The sequence below is a fragment of the Melospiza melodia genome, chromosome 29 (genome assembly GCF_035770615.1).
Source record: "Melospiza melodia melodia isolate bMelMel2 chromosome 29, bMelMel2.pri, whole genome shotgun sequence".
Lineage (NCBI taxonomy): Eukaryota > Metazoa > Chordata > Aves > Passeriformes > Passerellidae > Melospiza > Melospiza melodia.
This window is the reverse complement of record NC_086222.1, coordinates 3,577,386-3,592,851: the sequence shown is the minus strand read 5'-3', so window position 1 is coordinate 3,592,851 and position 15,466 is coordinate 3,577,386. Positions and strand designations below refer to the sequence as shown.

The following is a 15,466-nucleotide window of genomic DNA, read 5'->3' as shown; positions in this document are numbered from 1 at the left end:
GTTTGGAACAGGGATAAATAAATCCATTTGTGACCCTGCTCTGTGTCCTGGGCAGTGCTGCTGGAAGGGGCAGACACTGCTCTGGCAGTCTTTTAAATTAAACCTCAACTTTTAACCATGAAAGTGGTCAAAACCTTATTTGTCTATTAAATATCTCATTTACTCCAACTTTTAACCATGAAAATGGTTAAAATCTTATTTATTTATTAAACATCTCATTTACTTCAACTTTTAACCATGAAAATGGTTAAAATCTTATTTATCTATTAAACATCTCATTTACTCCAAGTTTTAATCATGAAAATGATTAAAACCTTATTTATTTATTTATTTATTTATTAAACATCTCGTTTACTTTGACTTTTAACCATGAAAATGGTTAAAATCTTATTTATCTATTAAAAATCTCATTTACTCCAACTTTTAACCATGAAAATGGTTAAAATCTTATTTATTTATTAAACATCTCACTTATTTCAACTTTTACCCATAAAAATGGTTAAAACATTATTTATTTATTAAACATCTCATTTATTTGGACTTTTAACCATGCAAATGGTTAAAGACTTATTTATTAATTAAAAAATCCCATTTATTTCCACTTTTAGCTATGAAAACGGTTAAAAAACTTATTTATTTATTTATTTAAAAAATCTCATTTACTTCAACTTTTAACCATCAAAATGGTTAAAACCTGATTTATTTATTAAAAATCTGATTTATTTGGACTTTCCTTGCAAGGTCTCACCTACACAAATTTCAGGGAGTGTTTGTTCTTCTTTGGATAATAAAACCTAGAAGGGATCTTCATCTGTTCCTGGCTCCTTTTTCTCTCCTGTGCCATAAATCCCTGCACATTTCTACACCTAAATCACCATTTCATCCCTGTTTGCTGCAGTAAAACCTTACCCAAACTGTGGAAAAATGTGAGATTTGTTCATGCTGAGGTCTTTTGGGATTTTTTTTGTGGGTAATTTCTCTACCTGGCTCTTATAGGAGGCTGTTTTATTTTCCTTTCAGCATATGGAACTGGAGGGAAATAAAGTGAGGCTCCTGTCTAGAGAACCTGCAAAATTTAAACTCCTGTGGGAGTTTGAAGCATTAATAAGAATTAAAGAGACAAATAAGGGGAGTTAAAATAAGATTTTCTTTTTTTCTTAATAATGTTATGGAAAAGTTTGCACCGTGTGTGAGTTTGGTTATTGGGTCAGTGATGAATCAGCTCCAAATAATTTCTGATTTCTTTGAAAAAATAAAGGGCGCTGTAGGAATTGGTCACTATCCCACCGGATGTTTCCATAGGTTTTCTCCTTGTTTAGATGATGAGTTTACAGATTCACCATAAACTTCCTCAAAACCACAGATATTTCCTGGGAGCAGCAAAAATCCCTCTAAGGTGTGAGCTTTGCTAAACCCAGCAGGTTTAAACCAGCAAAGAATGAGAACTCCGCCGTAATCTCGCAGAAAATGATAAATTTTTTTATGGAAAACGTTGAGCAGCATTAAGTTTAAAAACACAAAACACCTGCGAGGTTGTGCAGGAACCCTCAGAGCTCCACAGGGCTTGGAAAAAGTTGCAAATGTCCTGTGAATGTCGCGGTTGTGGCGCCTAAATTAAGATTATTGATCAGTGATGAGGCAGTGGGGCGCTAATGAGGGCAGCAAGGAGAGCTCCGGGGAAAAGCTGGATCCGTCCTGGGCAGGAATTCTAATTGTGTTTGGCAGATGCAGCTCGGGGAGCAGCGAATCCAGCCATAAACTGGATTAGTTTTCCCTTTAAAGCAAGCAGATAATGCGGCTGGGCAGGAGCTTCCACTGGGGGAGAGCTGAAGGCTCCACCTGTCCCAAAATTCTGGATATTGAATGGAGGGGATGGTAATTGCTGATAAAGTGTTTGGGAAGGAGAAATGAAATCTCCAAATCTCAGCAGCTGGGGGATGGTTCTGGTAACTCAAGGCAGAGCTGAGAATGGGAGCAGAAAGGAATTTTCTAAAAGTTGGCCCTGAAGAAATGGGAAAAATGAGGGAGAGTCGTGTTGGGTGTCAATTTTCTGTCTGGTTTTCATTTGAAGGTTTAGGATCCGCTGTTTAAATAGCATAAAAGTATATAAATAGTATATAATAATATTAAAATATAGGAATAAATCCAGCCTGAGTAATTGGAACCTCTTGTGCCGTTACTCTGTCCTCCCAAGTATATCAAAAGTATATCAAAAGATACCAAAAGTATATAATAATATTAAAATATAGGAATAAATCCAGTCTGAGTAATTGGAACCTCTTGTGCCGTTACTCTGTCCTCCCAAGTATATCAAAAGTATATCAAAAGATATCAAAAGTATATCAATAGTATATAATAATATTAAAATATAGGAATAAATCCAGTCTGAGTAATTGGAACCTCTTGTGCTCCTGCTCTGTCCTCCCAAGTATATAAAAAGTATATCAAAAGTACATCAAAAGTACATCAAAAGTACATCAATAGTATGTAATAATGTTAAAAAAACAGGAATAAATCCAGCCTGAGTAATTGGAACCCCTTGTGCTGTTGCTCTGTCCTCCCAAGTATATAAAAAGTATATCAAAAGTATAATATTAAAAAATATATCAAAAGTATAATATTAAAAATATAGGAATAAATAATATGAAAAATATAGGAATAAATGCTAATAATATAATATTATTAAAATAATGATATGAAAAATATAGGAATAAATCCAGCCTGAGTAATTGGAACCTCTTGTGCTGCTGCTCTGTCTTCCCAAGTATACCAATAGTATATCAAAAGATATCAAAAGTATATCAATAGTATATAACAATATGAAAAATATAGGAATAAATCCAGCCTGAGTAATTGGAACCCCTTGTGCTCCTGCTCTGTCCTCCAGGATTGTGTTTCCAGCCACACGTGGGACTTCCCAGCGCTCTGAACTTCCCCAATTTTCAGCACTTTCGCAATATTTGGCCCGGGAAGCAAAATATTTCCTCCCACTTCATTTCACAGGAAAAAAAAAAAAAAAAAAAGCTGTTTTAGGGTTTTGTTTTGAACAGCAAAACTGCAGAACAACTCAAGAGAAGATTCAAACCCCAAGAATCTCCCAAAGATTTGCACCCCACAAACGGCAGCGGGGAAATTTGGGTGGGGAATTTTTGATTCTGACTCCAATGCCTTTAACCTTCCCTCCTTCTGATATTTTGGGTCACTTTTAACAGAAGATTCAAACCCCAACAATCTCCCAAAGATTTGCACCCCACAAACGGCAGCGGGGAAATTTGGGTGGGGAATTTTTGATTCTGACTCCAAGGCCTTTAACCTTCCCTCCCTCTGATATTTTGGGTCACTTTTAACAGAGTTTGAACTCCCCGTGCTGAGTCCACGTTTACAAGTCGGAGATGAGCAAAGCCGGGAATTTATGTTGGACTTTTGTGCAGATTTCAGCGGATGCAGAACAAAATCTGGAGCAGGCAGTGCCTGAGGCAGGGCTGGCTGAAAATCCCATTTCCCTGCAGCTTTTAGGGCCTCCAGGGCCCTTTTGGGGGATTTATCTCACATTCCACGGGCTCTGTTTCCCTCTAGCGGGCTTGCTCTGCGCTTCCCTTTTTATTTCTTTTTTACATCCTGACAGACCAAAAAAACTCACAGGGTTTGTTTTTGGCGCTGCTATTCAAAGTTCCCAATCCTGGTTATTCCACACTTTTCTTAAGTTTAACCCTCTTCTTGCCAGGCTGGTTTCTCACTTCTCATATGCAGAATATTTCTGATATATATATATTTCTGATATAAATAATATTTCTGATATAGATATCTTTCTGAATGCATAATATTTCTAATAAATATCTTTCTGATATGCATAATATTTCTTATTTATATTTCTGACATATATATCTTTCTGATATATGTATTTCTGATATACATAATATTTCTTATATATATTTCTGATATATATCTTTCTGATATACATAGTATTTCTGATATACATAGTATTTCTGATATATATTTCTGATATATACAGTATTTCTGATAAACATAATATTTCTGACATATATTTCTGATATAAATAATATTTCTGATGTAGATATCTCTCTGAATACATAATATTTCTAATGAATATCTTTCTGATATGCATAATATTTCTGATATACATAATATTTCTTATATATATATATTTCTGATATGCATAATAATTCTGACAAACCTAATATTTCTGACATATAGATATTTCTAATATGCATAATAATTCTCATATATTTATTTCTGATATACATATTTCTGACATATCTTTCTGATATGTATAATACTTCTGATATATATATTTCTGATAAACATAATATTTCTGATACATATATATATTTTTGATAGGCATAATATTTCTGGTATTTACTGATATATAGATATAGATATAGATATAGATATAGATATAGATATAGATATAGATATAGATACAGATATATATTTCTGATATATTTACTTCTGACATGCATATTTCTGATATGTATAATATTTCTGATATATATATATTTCAGACATACATAATGTTTCTGACATATATATTTCTGATACATGGTATTTTGAAGCATTTCCATATTATTTTATAGTGTTAAACAGAGGCTGCTTGTCCCAAGCCCCCATTCTAAAAACCCCAAAAAATCTATTTATCACCCTGTGACAAACGAATTATTATCCTACTTAAATTTCTTGACTTGTAATTCTCCATATAAGGTTGGTAATTATTTTTTCCAAGGGCTGAACCAAAGGCAAAGGGGGCTTGGGTTTCATGCCAAGGTCTTGGAGCCCCTTGGCTGGTCTTGAGTCCTCCAGGGCAGCCAGAGGGATTTCCTGGGTTCCGACACCTGACCAATCTGAAGATTGAAATTTGAAATTTGAAATTTGAAATAATTTCCATTCCAGCTTCCTGTTCCATTTGGCTCGGCGAGGCCCAGACCGAGTTCAAGAGGGTGGCGGAGGAGAACGTGACCCTGCCCTGCCACCACCGCCTGGGGCTGCTGGAGCAGGGCAGCCTGGACATCGAGTGGCTGCTGCACATCTCCGAGACCGTGCAGAAAGCGGTGGGTCTGCTCAGAAAACCACTTTATTTGTGCCCAATGTAGACCTCCAGCAGAAATAAACGTGCTTTTTGCACCATTCTCAGGGTAGAAAGCAGTGGGTTTGCTCAGAAAATCAATTTATTTGTGCCCAATGTAGACCTCCAGCAGAAATAAACGCGCTTTTTGCACCAATCTCAGGGTAGAAAGTGGTGGGTCTGCTCAGAAAATCACTTTATTTGTGCCCAATGTAGACCTGCAGCAGAAATAAATGTGCTTTTTCCACCAATCTCAGGGTAGAACGCGGTGGGTTTGCTCAGAAAATCACTTTATTTCTGCCCTCACGCCACCAGGCCGCCATTTTGCAGATCTGATCTTTGCAAGTTGTTCCGATGATGTTTGGAAAACAGAGCTGATTTAAAGAATTTAAATTTTTGGATTTTAGAATGTGGAAAAGTTATTTGATATCCAACATGGACCAGGTTGGGTTACAATGGATTTTTTATTTTTTAAATGTAGTCAGTCCTCATTAGATCAGGTTCAGAAGTGCCCTTCAGGCTTTTCAAATAACCTTGGGTTTTGCAGGCCCAGCTTTGGAATCTTTGGTTCAGTACAACGCACAGGAGTTTAGTCCTGATAAAAATGAGAAAAATGAGGTGTGCAGGGACTTCAATCAGCACAGCCAAACCTCCAGACTGCTTTGATGCCTTGTGGCATAAACTGAAGCCTGTTTCCACACTTGCACAGTGCCCAATAGGAACCTCCAGCAGAAATAAATGCGCTTTTCGCACCATTCTCAGGGTAGAAAGCGGTGGGTCAGCTCAGAAAATCACTTTATTTGTGCCCAATGTAGACCTCCAACAGAAATAAATGCGCTTTTTGCACCATTCTCAGGATGGAAACCCAGGTTTGCTTCCCCACCCTGCCTCATGCCTCCTGCGTGATTCCTGACTAGCCATGGGATGGTGCAGCTCCTGGAAATGCTCAGATTTGTTGTTCCTTATGAAAATAAAACAACTCAGTGTCTGCTCTGCTCCAGGTGATCACCTACTCTGGGGGCCGGGTTTATGATGACCTGAACGAGGAGCAGAAGGGCCGTGTGTCCTTCACCTCCAACTTCCTTGCTGGAGATGCATCCCTGCAAATCATCTCCCTGCAGTCCAGCGACGCGGGGAAATACATCTGCAAGGTCAAGAACGCCGGCCAGTACGAGTGGGCTCGCATCACCCTCAAGGTCGTGGGTAAGGGCAGCTCCTTGTGCTCCCAAAAGGGGAAAAAATAGAGATCCAGACTCACTTCCCGGGGAGAGATTGGTTTCAGCAGGGCAGAAATACACAGAGACACCTCAAGATTGGGTTTCAGTGCCCATCTTCCTTTGTGGTTTTGGCCAGAGGAAGAGCCTAAGGAATTTGAGGTTGGTATGATAGTACTGAAGTGTGATACCTCAAAAAATTCATAGGGTCATCTCATGCACAATGGCTCCATCACGAAAATATCAAGATCACCATCTGATTACCTCTCTGGTAGGTTTCTGCCTAGCACAGACACCTCAAGACTGGGTTTTAGTGCTCAACTTTAAATCTCCCTTTGTGTTTTTGGCTACAGGAAGGGCGTAAAGAACTGGTCTGAGGTTGGTGTGATAGAACTGAACCCTAAAACAAATTCATAAGGATCATCTCATGCACAATGGCTCCACCATGAAATTATCAAGGTTCCCACCTGATTAGGTCTCTAGTAGGTTCTTGCCTAGCACAAAGACATCTCAAGATTGGGTTTTATTGCTCAGCTTTTTATCTGCCTGTGCATTTTTCGGCCACAGGAAGAGCCTGAGGGACTAGAGGTTGGCGTGATAGTACCAAATTGTGATAAGCACTGAACTCTCAAAAAATTCCTAAGATCATCTCACGCACAATGGCTCCACCATGAAACTATCAGGTTCCCACCTGATTACATTTTTAGGTTTCTGCCTCGCACAGAGGCACCTCAAGGTTGGGTTTCCAGCGAGCAAACTCTGCTGTGATGCCGTGACCCGTGTTCTCCTTGCAGAGAAGCCCTCCAAGCCCAAGTGCTGGCTGGAGGGGGAGCTGCTGGAGGGGAAGGAGCTGTCGCTGCAGTGCCGCTCGGCCTCGGGCACGGCCCCCATCTCGTACCGCTGGCAGCGCCTCGGCGAGGAGGACGAGAGAGCCGAGCCGCTGCCGCCCAGCTCCAGAGTCAGTGAGTGCGGGCCGGGCTTCCCTCGGGCGCGGGGATCCGGGGGGGATGCTCCAACACCGCTGCGGCTGTACCTGGGAGCTGCCACACCTTTCCTTCTCTTTTCCCCTTCTTTTCCCCTTCTTTTCCCCTTCTTTCTCCTTTCTTTTTCCATTATTTCTCCCTTCTTTCCTCTTTCTTTCCTCCTTCTTTTTTCCTTAGTTCCTCCCTCCTTTCTCCTTTCTTTCTTCCTTCTTTTCTCCTTCTTTCTTTTTTCTTCCTTCCCTCTCCCTTATCCTTTCTTTCCCCCTTATTTCTCCCTTCTTTCCCTTTCCTTTCTCCCTTCTTTCTCCTTTCTTCCTCCCTTCTTTCCTCCCTTCTTTCTCCTTCCTTCCTTCCTTCCTTCCTTCCTTCCTTCCTTCCTTCCTTCCTTCCTTCCTTCCTTCCTTCCTTCCTTCCTTCCTTCCTTCCTTCCTTCCTTCCTTCCTTCCTTCCTTCCTTCCTTCCTTCCTTCCTTCCTTCCTTCCTTCCTTCCTTCCTTCCTTCCTTCCTTCCTTCCTTCCTTCCTTTCCTTCCTTTCCTTCCTTTCCTTCCTTTCCTCCCTTTCCTCCCTTTCCTCCCTTTCCTTCCCCCATTTTTTCTCCTTTCCTTGCCCCCTGGCATTGTTCCGGAGCTGATTTCACCCCACAGATCAATTTGTTCCTCTCTAGCTGAAGTTCCTCCCTCATTTCACTAATCCCAGTGCTGTTTTCCCCTGGCAGACATCTCGAACCCCGGGCAGGTGCTGCTGAAGAACCTGACCCAGATGAGCACGGGGCTCTACCAGTGCGTGGCCACCAACGAGGCGGGGCAGGAGAGCTGCGTGCTGCAGGTGACAGTGCAGCGTAAGTACCGCCCTGGGCAGGGACACCCCCACAGACAGCCTGAGGGACAGAAAGGAGACACGGGGGTCATTTATCAAAAATATGGATATTGATCTAGTGCTGATATGCAGCTGTGACGGACAGAAACCCTCAAACCGTTTAGAGTTAGGAAGTGAATGTTTATTGTGAAATACACACCGCAATTTACAGAGCCCTTTTATCTGTACAAGTATTGAATATCCAAAATACAAATGCATGTTCATAACTTTGGTACATCCCATTCCCAATAAGGATATTGATCTAGTATCGATATCCAAAAATTCTTTAACAGTTTAAAGTTAGGAAGTGAATGTTTATTGTGGGATAGCTCCCAAATACACACTGTGATTTACAGGTGATTACAGAGCCCTTTTATCTGTACAAGTATTGAGTATCCAAAACACAAATCCATGTTCATAACTTTGGTAAATCCCATTCCCAATATGGATATTGATCTGGTACCAATATCCAAAAACTCTCGAACAGTTTAGAGTTAGAAAGTGTGTGTTTATTGTGGGATAGCTCCCAAATACCCACCACAATTTACGGAGTTCTTTATCTGTACAAGTATTGAATACCCAAAATACAAATATTCATAACTTTTGTACATCCCATTCCCAATAAGGATATTGATCTAGTATCGATATGCAAAAATTCTTTAACAGTTTAAAGTTAGGAAGTGTCTGTTTATTGTGGGATAGCTCCCAAATACACACTGTGATTTACAGGTGATTACAGAGCCCTTTTATCTGTACAAGTATTGAACACCCAAAATACAAATGCATGTTCATAACTTTGGTACATCCCATTCCCAATATGTGTACCAATATCCAAAAACTCTCCAACAGTTTAAAGTTAGAAAGTGAATGTTTATTGCAGGATAGCTCCCAAACACACACCACAATTTACAGGTGATTACAGAGCCCTTTTATCTGTATAAATATTGAGTATCCAAAACACAAATCCATGTTCATAACTTTGGTAAATCCCATTCCCAATATGGATATTGATCCAGTACCAATATCCAAAAACTAACTAAAAGTTTAAAGTTAGAAAGTGAATGTTTATTTGGAATAGCTCCCAAATGCACACCACAATTTACAGGTGATTACAGAGTCCTTTTATTTGTACAAGTATTGAATACCCAAAATACAAATCCATGTTCATAACTTTGGTACATCTCATTCCCAATATGGATATTGATCTAGTACCAATAGCCAAAAACCCTAACTAAAAGTTTAAAGTTAGAAAGTGTGTGTTTATTGTGGGATAGCTCCCAAATATACACCACAATTTACAGAGCCCTTTTATCTGTACAAGTATTGAACACCCAAAATACAAGTGCATGTTCATAACTTTGGTACATCCCATTCCCCGCTCCGTATGGTAATTAGTTCAAAAGCTATTAAGCATGGTAATTAGTTCAAAAGCCATTAAGCATGCACAGTTTGTTCCTTGAAATGGGTCGGTGGTCGCTGTCATGGGGAGGCGTCCCAAAATAAGGAAGTAAATGCAGGAAGATTTGCAGAAAAAAGTAACTTTTGACATAATTTAACGTAATTTAATCAGGTTTAGCCATTTGTGTCCTGAACAGCAGAGGTCAAAATGGCCTGAGGAGCCCCACCAGGGTGTCCTTTACATCTGCATTCCAGGAAAAGGGTGGAGTTTATCACCCCAGGCCAAACAATGGAGTTCAGCAGCTCCCCCAAGCCGGGCCTGCTGAGATAAGGCTCCAACAAAGTCTCCTCCTGCAGATCCCACAGCTTTGGAATTTTTCTGCCCAGCCAAGCCTGAAATAACTGGAACATGGAATAGGGAAAACCGGTTTGCCTCAGGCATGTGGAGTAAAAGCGTCCAGGCAGATTTTCTGGCAATTGCACTGGACTGGTTGAAAACCTCACTTGGCTTTGCTAAACGCTCCCGAGGGACTGAGCTGAAGGAAACACCTTTGAGCCGAGCCCAGCCTGACCATTTTTATCCAAAAATGTTGTCACGAACGATCAGCAGAGGGCCCGTCACCCATGGGAGATGCTCTCTCATCACTCGGCGGGTTTGGATGGAAAAGGCCCAGCCCAGGATGGTTTCCTTTCCTGCTTTGCCTGCCTCAGCCAGGGCACTTCTCCTCCACGTTTGAATAATTCATTTCAGAATAGGGCTGGAATCATCCAAGGGGGGAACAAAATCCTCATGGGGAAACATTAAGAGATTAAATATTCCTCTGCCTTGGGGTGCTGTGTTTCTCATAGGGGATGCCCTGTCTGTATTTTCTGTATTTTTACACTCTCAGAAGGGGATTTTTCCTCCTTATTTCAGAACAGGGCTGCAATCATTCAAGGGGAGCTGAAGGGGTGGACAAAATCCTTATGGGGAAACATGAAGAGATTAAATATTCCTCTGCCTTGGGTGCTGCGTTTCACACAGGGGTTGCCCTGTCTTTATATTTTCTGTATTTTTACACTCTCAGAAGGGGATTTTTCCTCCTTATTTCAACTCCAGTTTCAGAATAGGGCTGCAATCATTCAAGAGGAGTTGAAGGGGGGGTAAAAATCCTCATGGGGAAATTCTAAGAGATTAAACATTCCTCTGCCTTGGGGTGCTGCGTTTCACACAGGGGCTGCCCTTTGTATTTTCTGTATTTTTACACTCTCAGAAGGAGATTTTCCCTCCTTATTTCAACTCTGCCCCGCAGCTGAAGGCACAGCCCTGGTGGTTTCACCTTTGCAGAGGTGACAGCCTCGCTCCAGCTTAGCTGGAGATAAACTGGTTCAACCTCTGTGTGGAGACACACCTCAAAAATAAACTCCTGAGTTATTCCCAGTGCTGGGGGGACTTGCAGCATGGACTAAAAACTCACCACGCCGCCAAGGGCTCACCGATAAATTTGGGGTTTTGGTTTTTTTTGGACAACAGATGCGCAAAACATCAGCATGATCGCCGGGGCGGTGTGCGGAGTGGCGGTGGGGCTCTCCCTCCTCTTCCTCGTGGTGAGGCTGACCATCAGGAGGAAAGAAAAGAAGAGATACGAGGAAGAGGAGGCGCCCAACGAAATCAGGTATTCCCGTGCCTGAGTGGGTCGCTGCTGGTGAGAGAGAGACGGCGAATCTTCTTTCTTGATTCAGAAGAATGTATTATATATGATATATAATATCATATATATGATATTATATATCATATATATGATAGCATATAGCATAGTCTTAATGTATTATATATGATATATAATGTAATATATATGATATATAATATATATTATATATAATATCATATATATGATATATATCATATATATGATATATATCATATATATGATAGCATATAGCATAGTCTTAATGTATTATATATGATATATAATATCATATATATCATATATAATATATATGATATATAATATCATATATATCATATATAATATATATGATATATAATATCATATATATCATATATAATATATATGATATATAATATCATATATATGATATATATGATAGCATATAGCATAGTCTTAATGTATTATATATGATATATAATATCATATATATCATATATAATATATATGATATATAATATCATATATATGATATATAATATATATGATATATAATATCATATATATCATATATATGATAGCATATAGCATAGTCTTAATGTATTATATATGATATATAATATCATATATATGATATGATATATCATATAGAATACATTAAGACTATGCTAAAAAGAATAAGGAGAGAGGGTTGCAGAGCTGCTAGGCTAAGATAGGAATAGATAGAAAGAATTCTATAACAAAGTTATCTCCAGGGACTCAGTCCCCTGGCTTGCACTGGTGATTGGCCCTTAATTATAAACATAGAAAATGAGCCAATCAAGGTGTCCCTGTTACATTCCACAGCAGCTGACAATAATTGTTTACCTTCCCTTCTGAGGCCTCTGGCCTCCAGGAGACACAGAAATCCGAAAGAAAGGATTTCTGTGAAGAAATGTCTGCGACAATCAGGTAACGCCTTTTGGGTAATCCCATCTCCCACACTCCCTCCCCGCGGTTTCCCACGTCTTTGCACCACAGTTTTAACCAACTCTAAGTAGCTTTGAGTGTCCTCAGAGGTTTTGTTCTAAAAGCTTTTTAAGTCGCTGTGGAACATCGCTGACAAATTTCAGGACTGTGAGAATCTCTGTGAAGGCTTCCCAGAAAATCAGGTTAAAGCCGCCCCTCCTCTCCCCCGGTAAATCAGCACAGACCTCAACCGACCGTTCTGTCTCACATTTGTAATTTCGGTACTTTTGAAGCATTTGCATGTTCTTTTCTGGTGTTGAACCGAAGCTGCTTGTCCGTTGTGGTTCTGAGAGGGTTTGGGGGTGGTTTCCTTTCCTTCTTTCTTTTCAATTTCTTTTTTCTTTCTTTTCTTTGTCTTTCCTTTCTTTCCCACTGTTCTTCCCTCAGTTCTCCCATCTTTCCCCCCTCTTTCCACCTTCTTTTCCCTTTCTTTTCTCCCTCATTTTCCCCCTTCTTTCCCCTCTCCTTCCACTTCTTTTCCTCTTCTTTCCCCTCTTTCTACCTTTTCACATTCTTTCTTCCCTCTTCCCCCTTCTTTCTTCCTTCCTTCTTTTCCCCTCTTTCCACCTTCTTTCCTAATTTTTTTCTTCCTTCTTTCCACCTCTTCTTCCCTTCTTTCCCCATCTTTTTCCCCATTTCCCCCCTCTTTTCCCCTTCTTCCTCCCTTCTTTTCTCCCTTATTTTCTCCCTCTTTCAACCTTCTTTTCTTCTTCTTTTCCTCTCCTTTCCTCCCTTCTTTCCTCCCTTCTTTCCCTCTTCTTTTCTCCTCTTTCTACCTTTTCCCATTCTTTCTTCTCTCTTTCCCCCTTCTTTCTTTCTTCTTTTCTCCTCTTCCCACCCTCTTTCCCCCATTTCCCTCTTCTTTTCCCTCTTTCCCCTTCTTTTCTCCATTTTCTCCTCTTACCACCTTCTTTCCTCATTTTTCCTCTTCTTTCCACCCCTTCTTTCCCCACCTTTTCCCCCATTTTCCCCATTCTTTCCCCATTCTTTCCTCCCTCCTTCCTCCCTTCTTTTCCCCCTTCTTCCTCCCCTCTTTTCTTCCTTTTCTCCCTCTTTCCCCTTCTTTTCTCTAAATTTCTCCTCTTTCCACCTTCTTCCCTCATTTTTTCCTCTTCTTTCCACCCTTTCTTTCCCCACCTTTTCCCTCATTTTCCCCATTCTTTCCCCCTTCTTTCCTCCCTTCTTTTCCCCCATTTTCCCCTTCTTTTCCCCCTTCTTCCTCACTTCTTTCCCCCTTTTCCCCCCTTTTTTGCCCTCTTCTTCCTTCCTTCTTTTCCCCCTTCTTTCCCCACCTTTTTTCCCCATTCTTTCCCCTTTCTTTCCTCCCTTCTTCCTCCCTTCTTCTCCCTTCTTTCCCCCCCTTTCCCCCTTCTTCCTTCCTTCTTTTCCCCCTTCTTCCTTCCTTCTTTTCCCCCTTCTTTCCCCACCCTTTTTTCCCCATTTTCCCCATTCTTTCCCCCTTCTTTTCCCCCCTTTTTCCCTTTCATTTCCAGCTCCTATTTATCGCACAGTTCAGCCACGCTCCCTGAGCCCTCTCTGAGCCTTTGGAACAACTGTTCCCCCAGATTTAGCTCAGGATGAGCACAGAGGGGAGCAGGAACACGAGGAACGCCGACTCCTGTTCCTGGAGCTCATCTGTTCCCCCTGAAATCCCCTAAGCCCAGCTTGGGCTCCAGCCAAGGCAGCCTGAACTGCTCAGGAAGGAAAGGGCTGGAAAATCTATTTCCAGGAATGACTCTGAGCTGCTGCTGCTGCCTCCAAGGAACAAAGCCCTGAGCCATCTTTAGGTCTCTGTGCGGCCACCTGGCCTGGAGTGACATCTCTGCACCGCCAGAGATCCGTAATCCCCTCAGCTCTGATCCCTCTCAGCTTCTTCATCTTCTTCTCCTTCGTTTTCCTCTTCTTTCTCCCTTCTTTCCCCTGCTTTTCTCCCTTCTTTTCCCCTTCTTACTCTCCCCTTCCTGTTCATCTTCTTCCCCTTCTTTTTCCTCTTCTTCCCCTTTCTTTTTCCTCTTCCTTCCCCCTTCTTTTTCTTGCTTTTCTCCCTTCTTTCCCCCTTCTTCTTCCTCTTCTTTCCCCCTTCTTACCCTCCCCTTCTTTTCCCTCTTCTCCCCCTTCTTTTTCCTCTCCTTTCTCCTTTCTTTCCCCACTTTCCTCCCTTCTTTCCCCCTTCTTACTCTCCTCTTATTTTTCATCTTCTTCCCTCTTCTTTCTCCCTTTTCCCCCCTGTTTTTATTCCTTCTTTCCCCCTTATACCCTCTCCTTCTTTCTCCTCTGGTTTCCCCCTTCTTTTTCCTCTTTTCCCCTTTCTTTTCCCTCTTCTTTCTCATTTGTTTCCCCCACTTTCCTCCCTTCTTTCCCCCTCATACCCTCTCCTTTTTCCTCTTCTTTCCCCCACTTTTCTTCCTATTTCCCCACTTCTTACCCATTCTTTTTCCTCTTTTCTCCTTTCTTTCCTCCCACTTTTCTCCCTTCTTTCCCTCCCCGTCTTTTTCATCTTCTCCCCATTATTTTTCCTCTTCTTTTCCCTTTCTTTCCCCCCACTTTTCTCCCTATTTTCCCCTTTCTTACCCTCCCCTTTTTTTTTCTCTTCTTCCCCTTCTTTTTCCTCTTCTTTCCCTCACATTTCTCCCTTCTTTCCCCCTTGTTTTTCCTCTTCTTTCCCCCTTCTTTCTCCTGCTTTTTTTCCCTATTTCCCCCTTCTTACCCCCCCCTTTCTTTTCCCTCTTCTTTCTCCCTTCTTTCCGCTGCTTTTATCCCTTCTTTCCCCTTCTTACCCTCCCCTTCTTTCTCCTCTACTTCCCCTTTCTTTTTCCTCTTCTTTCCCCCTTCTTACCTTCCCCTTCTTTTTCATCTTCTCTCCCTTCTTTTTCCTCTTCATCCCCCTTCTCTTTCCTCCCTTCTTTCCGCCACTTTTCTCCTTCCTTCCCCCCATTTTTCTCCCTTCCTTCCCCCTTCTTTTTCATCTTCTCTCCCTTCTTTTTCATCTTCTCTCTCTTCTTTTTCCTCTTCATCCCCCTTCTCTTTCCTCCCTTCTTTCCCCCACTTTTCTCCTTCCTTCCCCCTTCTTATCCTCCCCTTCTTTTTCATCTCCTTCCCCCTTCTTTCCCCTGCTTTTCTCCTTTCTTTCCACCTTCTTACCCTGCCCTTCTTTTTCATCTCCTTCCCCCTTCTTTTCCCTCTTTTTCCCCCTTTTTCCCCAAGGCAGTCTCCGCTGTTTTCTCCCCTTTCCCTGTTTCCATCTGGAGCCTCTCTGGTATCACATCCACGCCCGCCTG

The 15,466-nt window shown here is 41.3% G+C and overlaps 1 protein-coding gene across 1 annotated transcript in view; it reads left to right on the top strand.

Annotated features, from left to right (window-relative positions):
• The window catches only part of CLMP (CXADR like membrane protein), a 59,230-nt gene that overhangs the window by 41,832 nt on the left and 1,932 nt on the right, over positions 1-15,466 (top strand). The window contains exons 2-6 of the mRNA XM_063178486.1: positions 4,909-5,066; positions 6,082-6,283; positions 7,089-7,256; positions 7,994-8,116; positions 11,045-11,186. Coding sequence (XP_063034556.1) covers positions 4,909-5,066; positions 6,082-6,283; positions 7,089-7,256; positions 7,994-8,116; positions 11,045-11,186 — 793 coding nt within the window. The remainder of the gene's footprint in view (positions 1-4,908; positions 5,067-6,081; positions 6,284-7,088; positions 7,257-7,993; positions 8,117-11,044; positions 11,187-15,466) is intronic.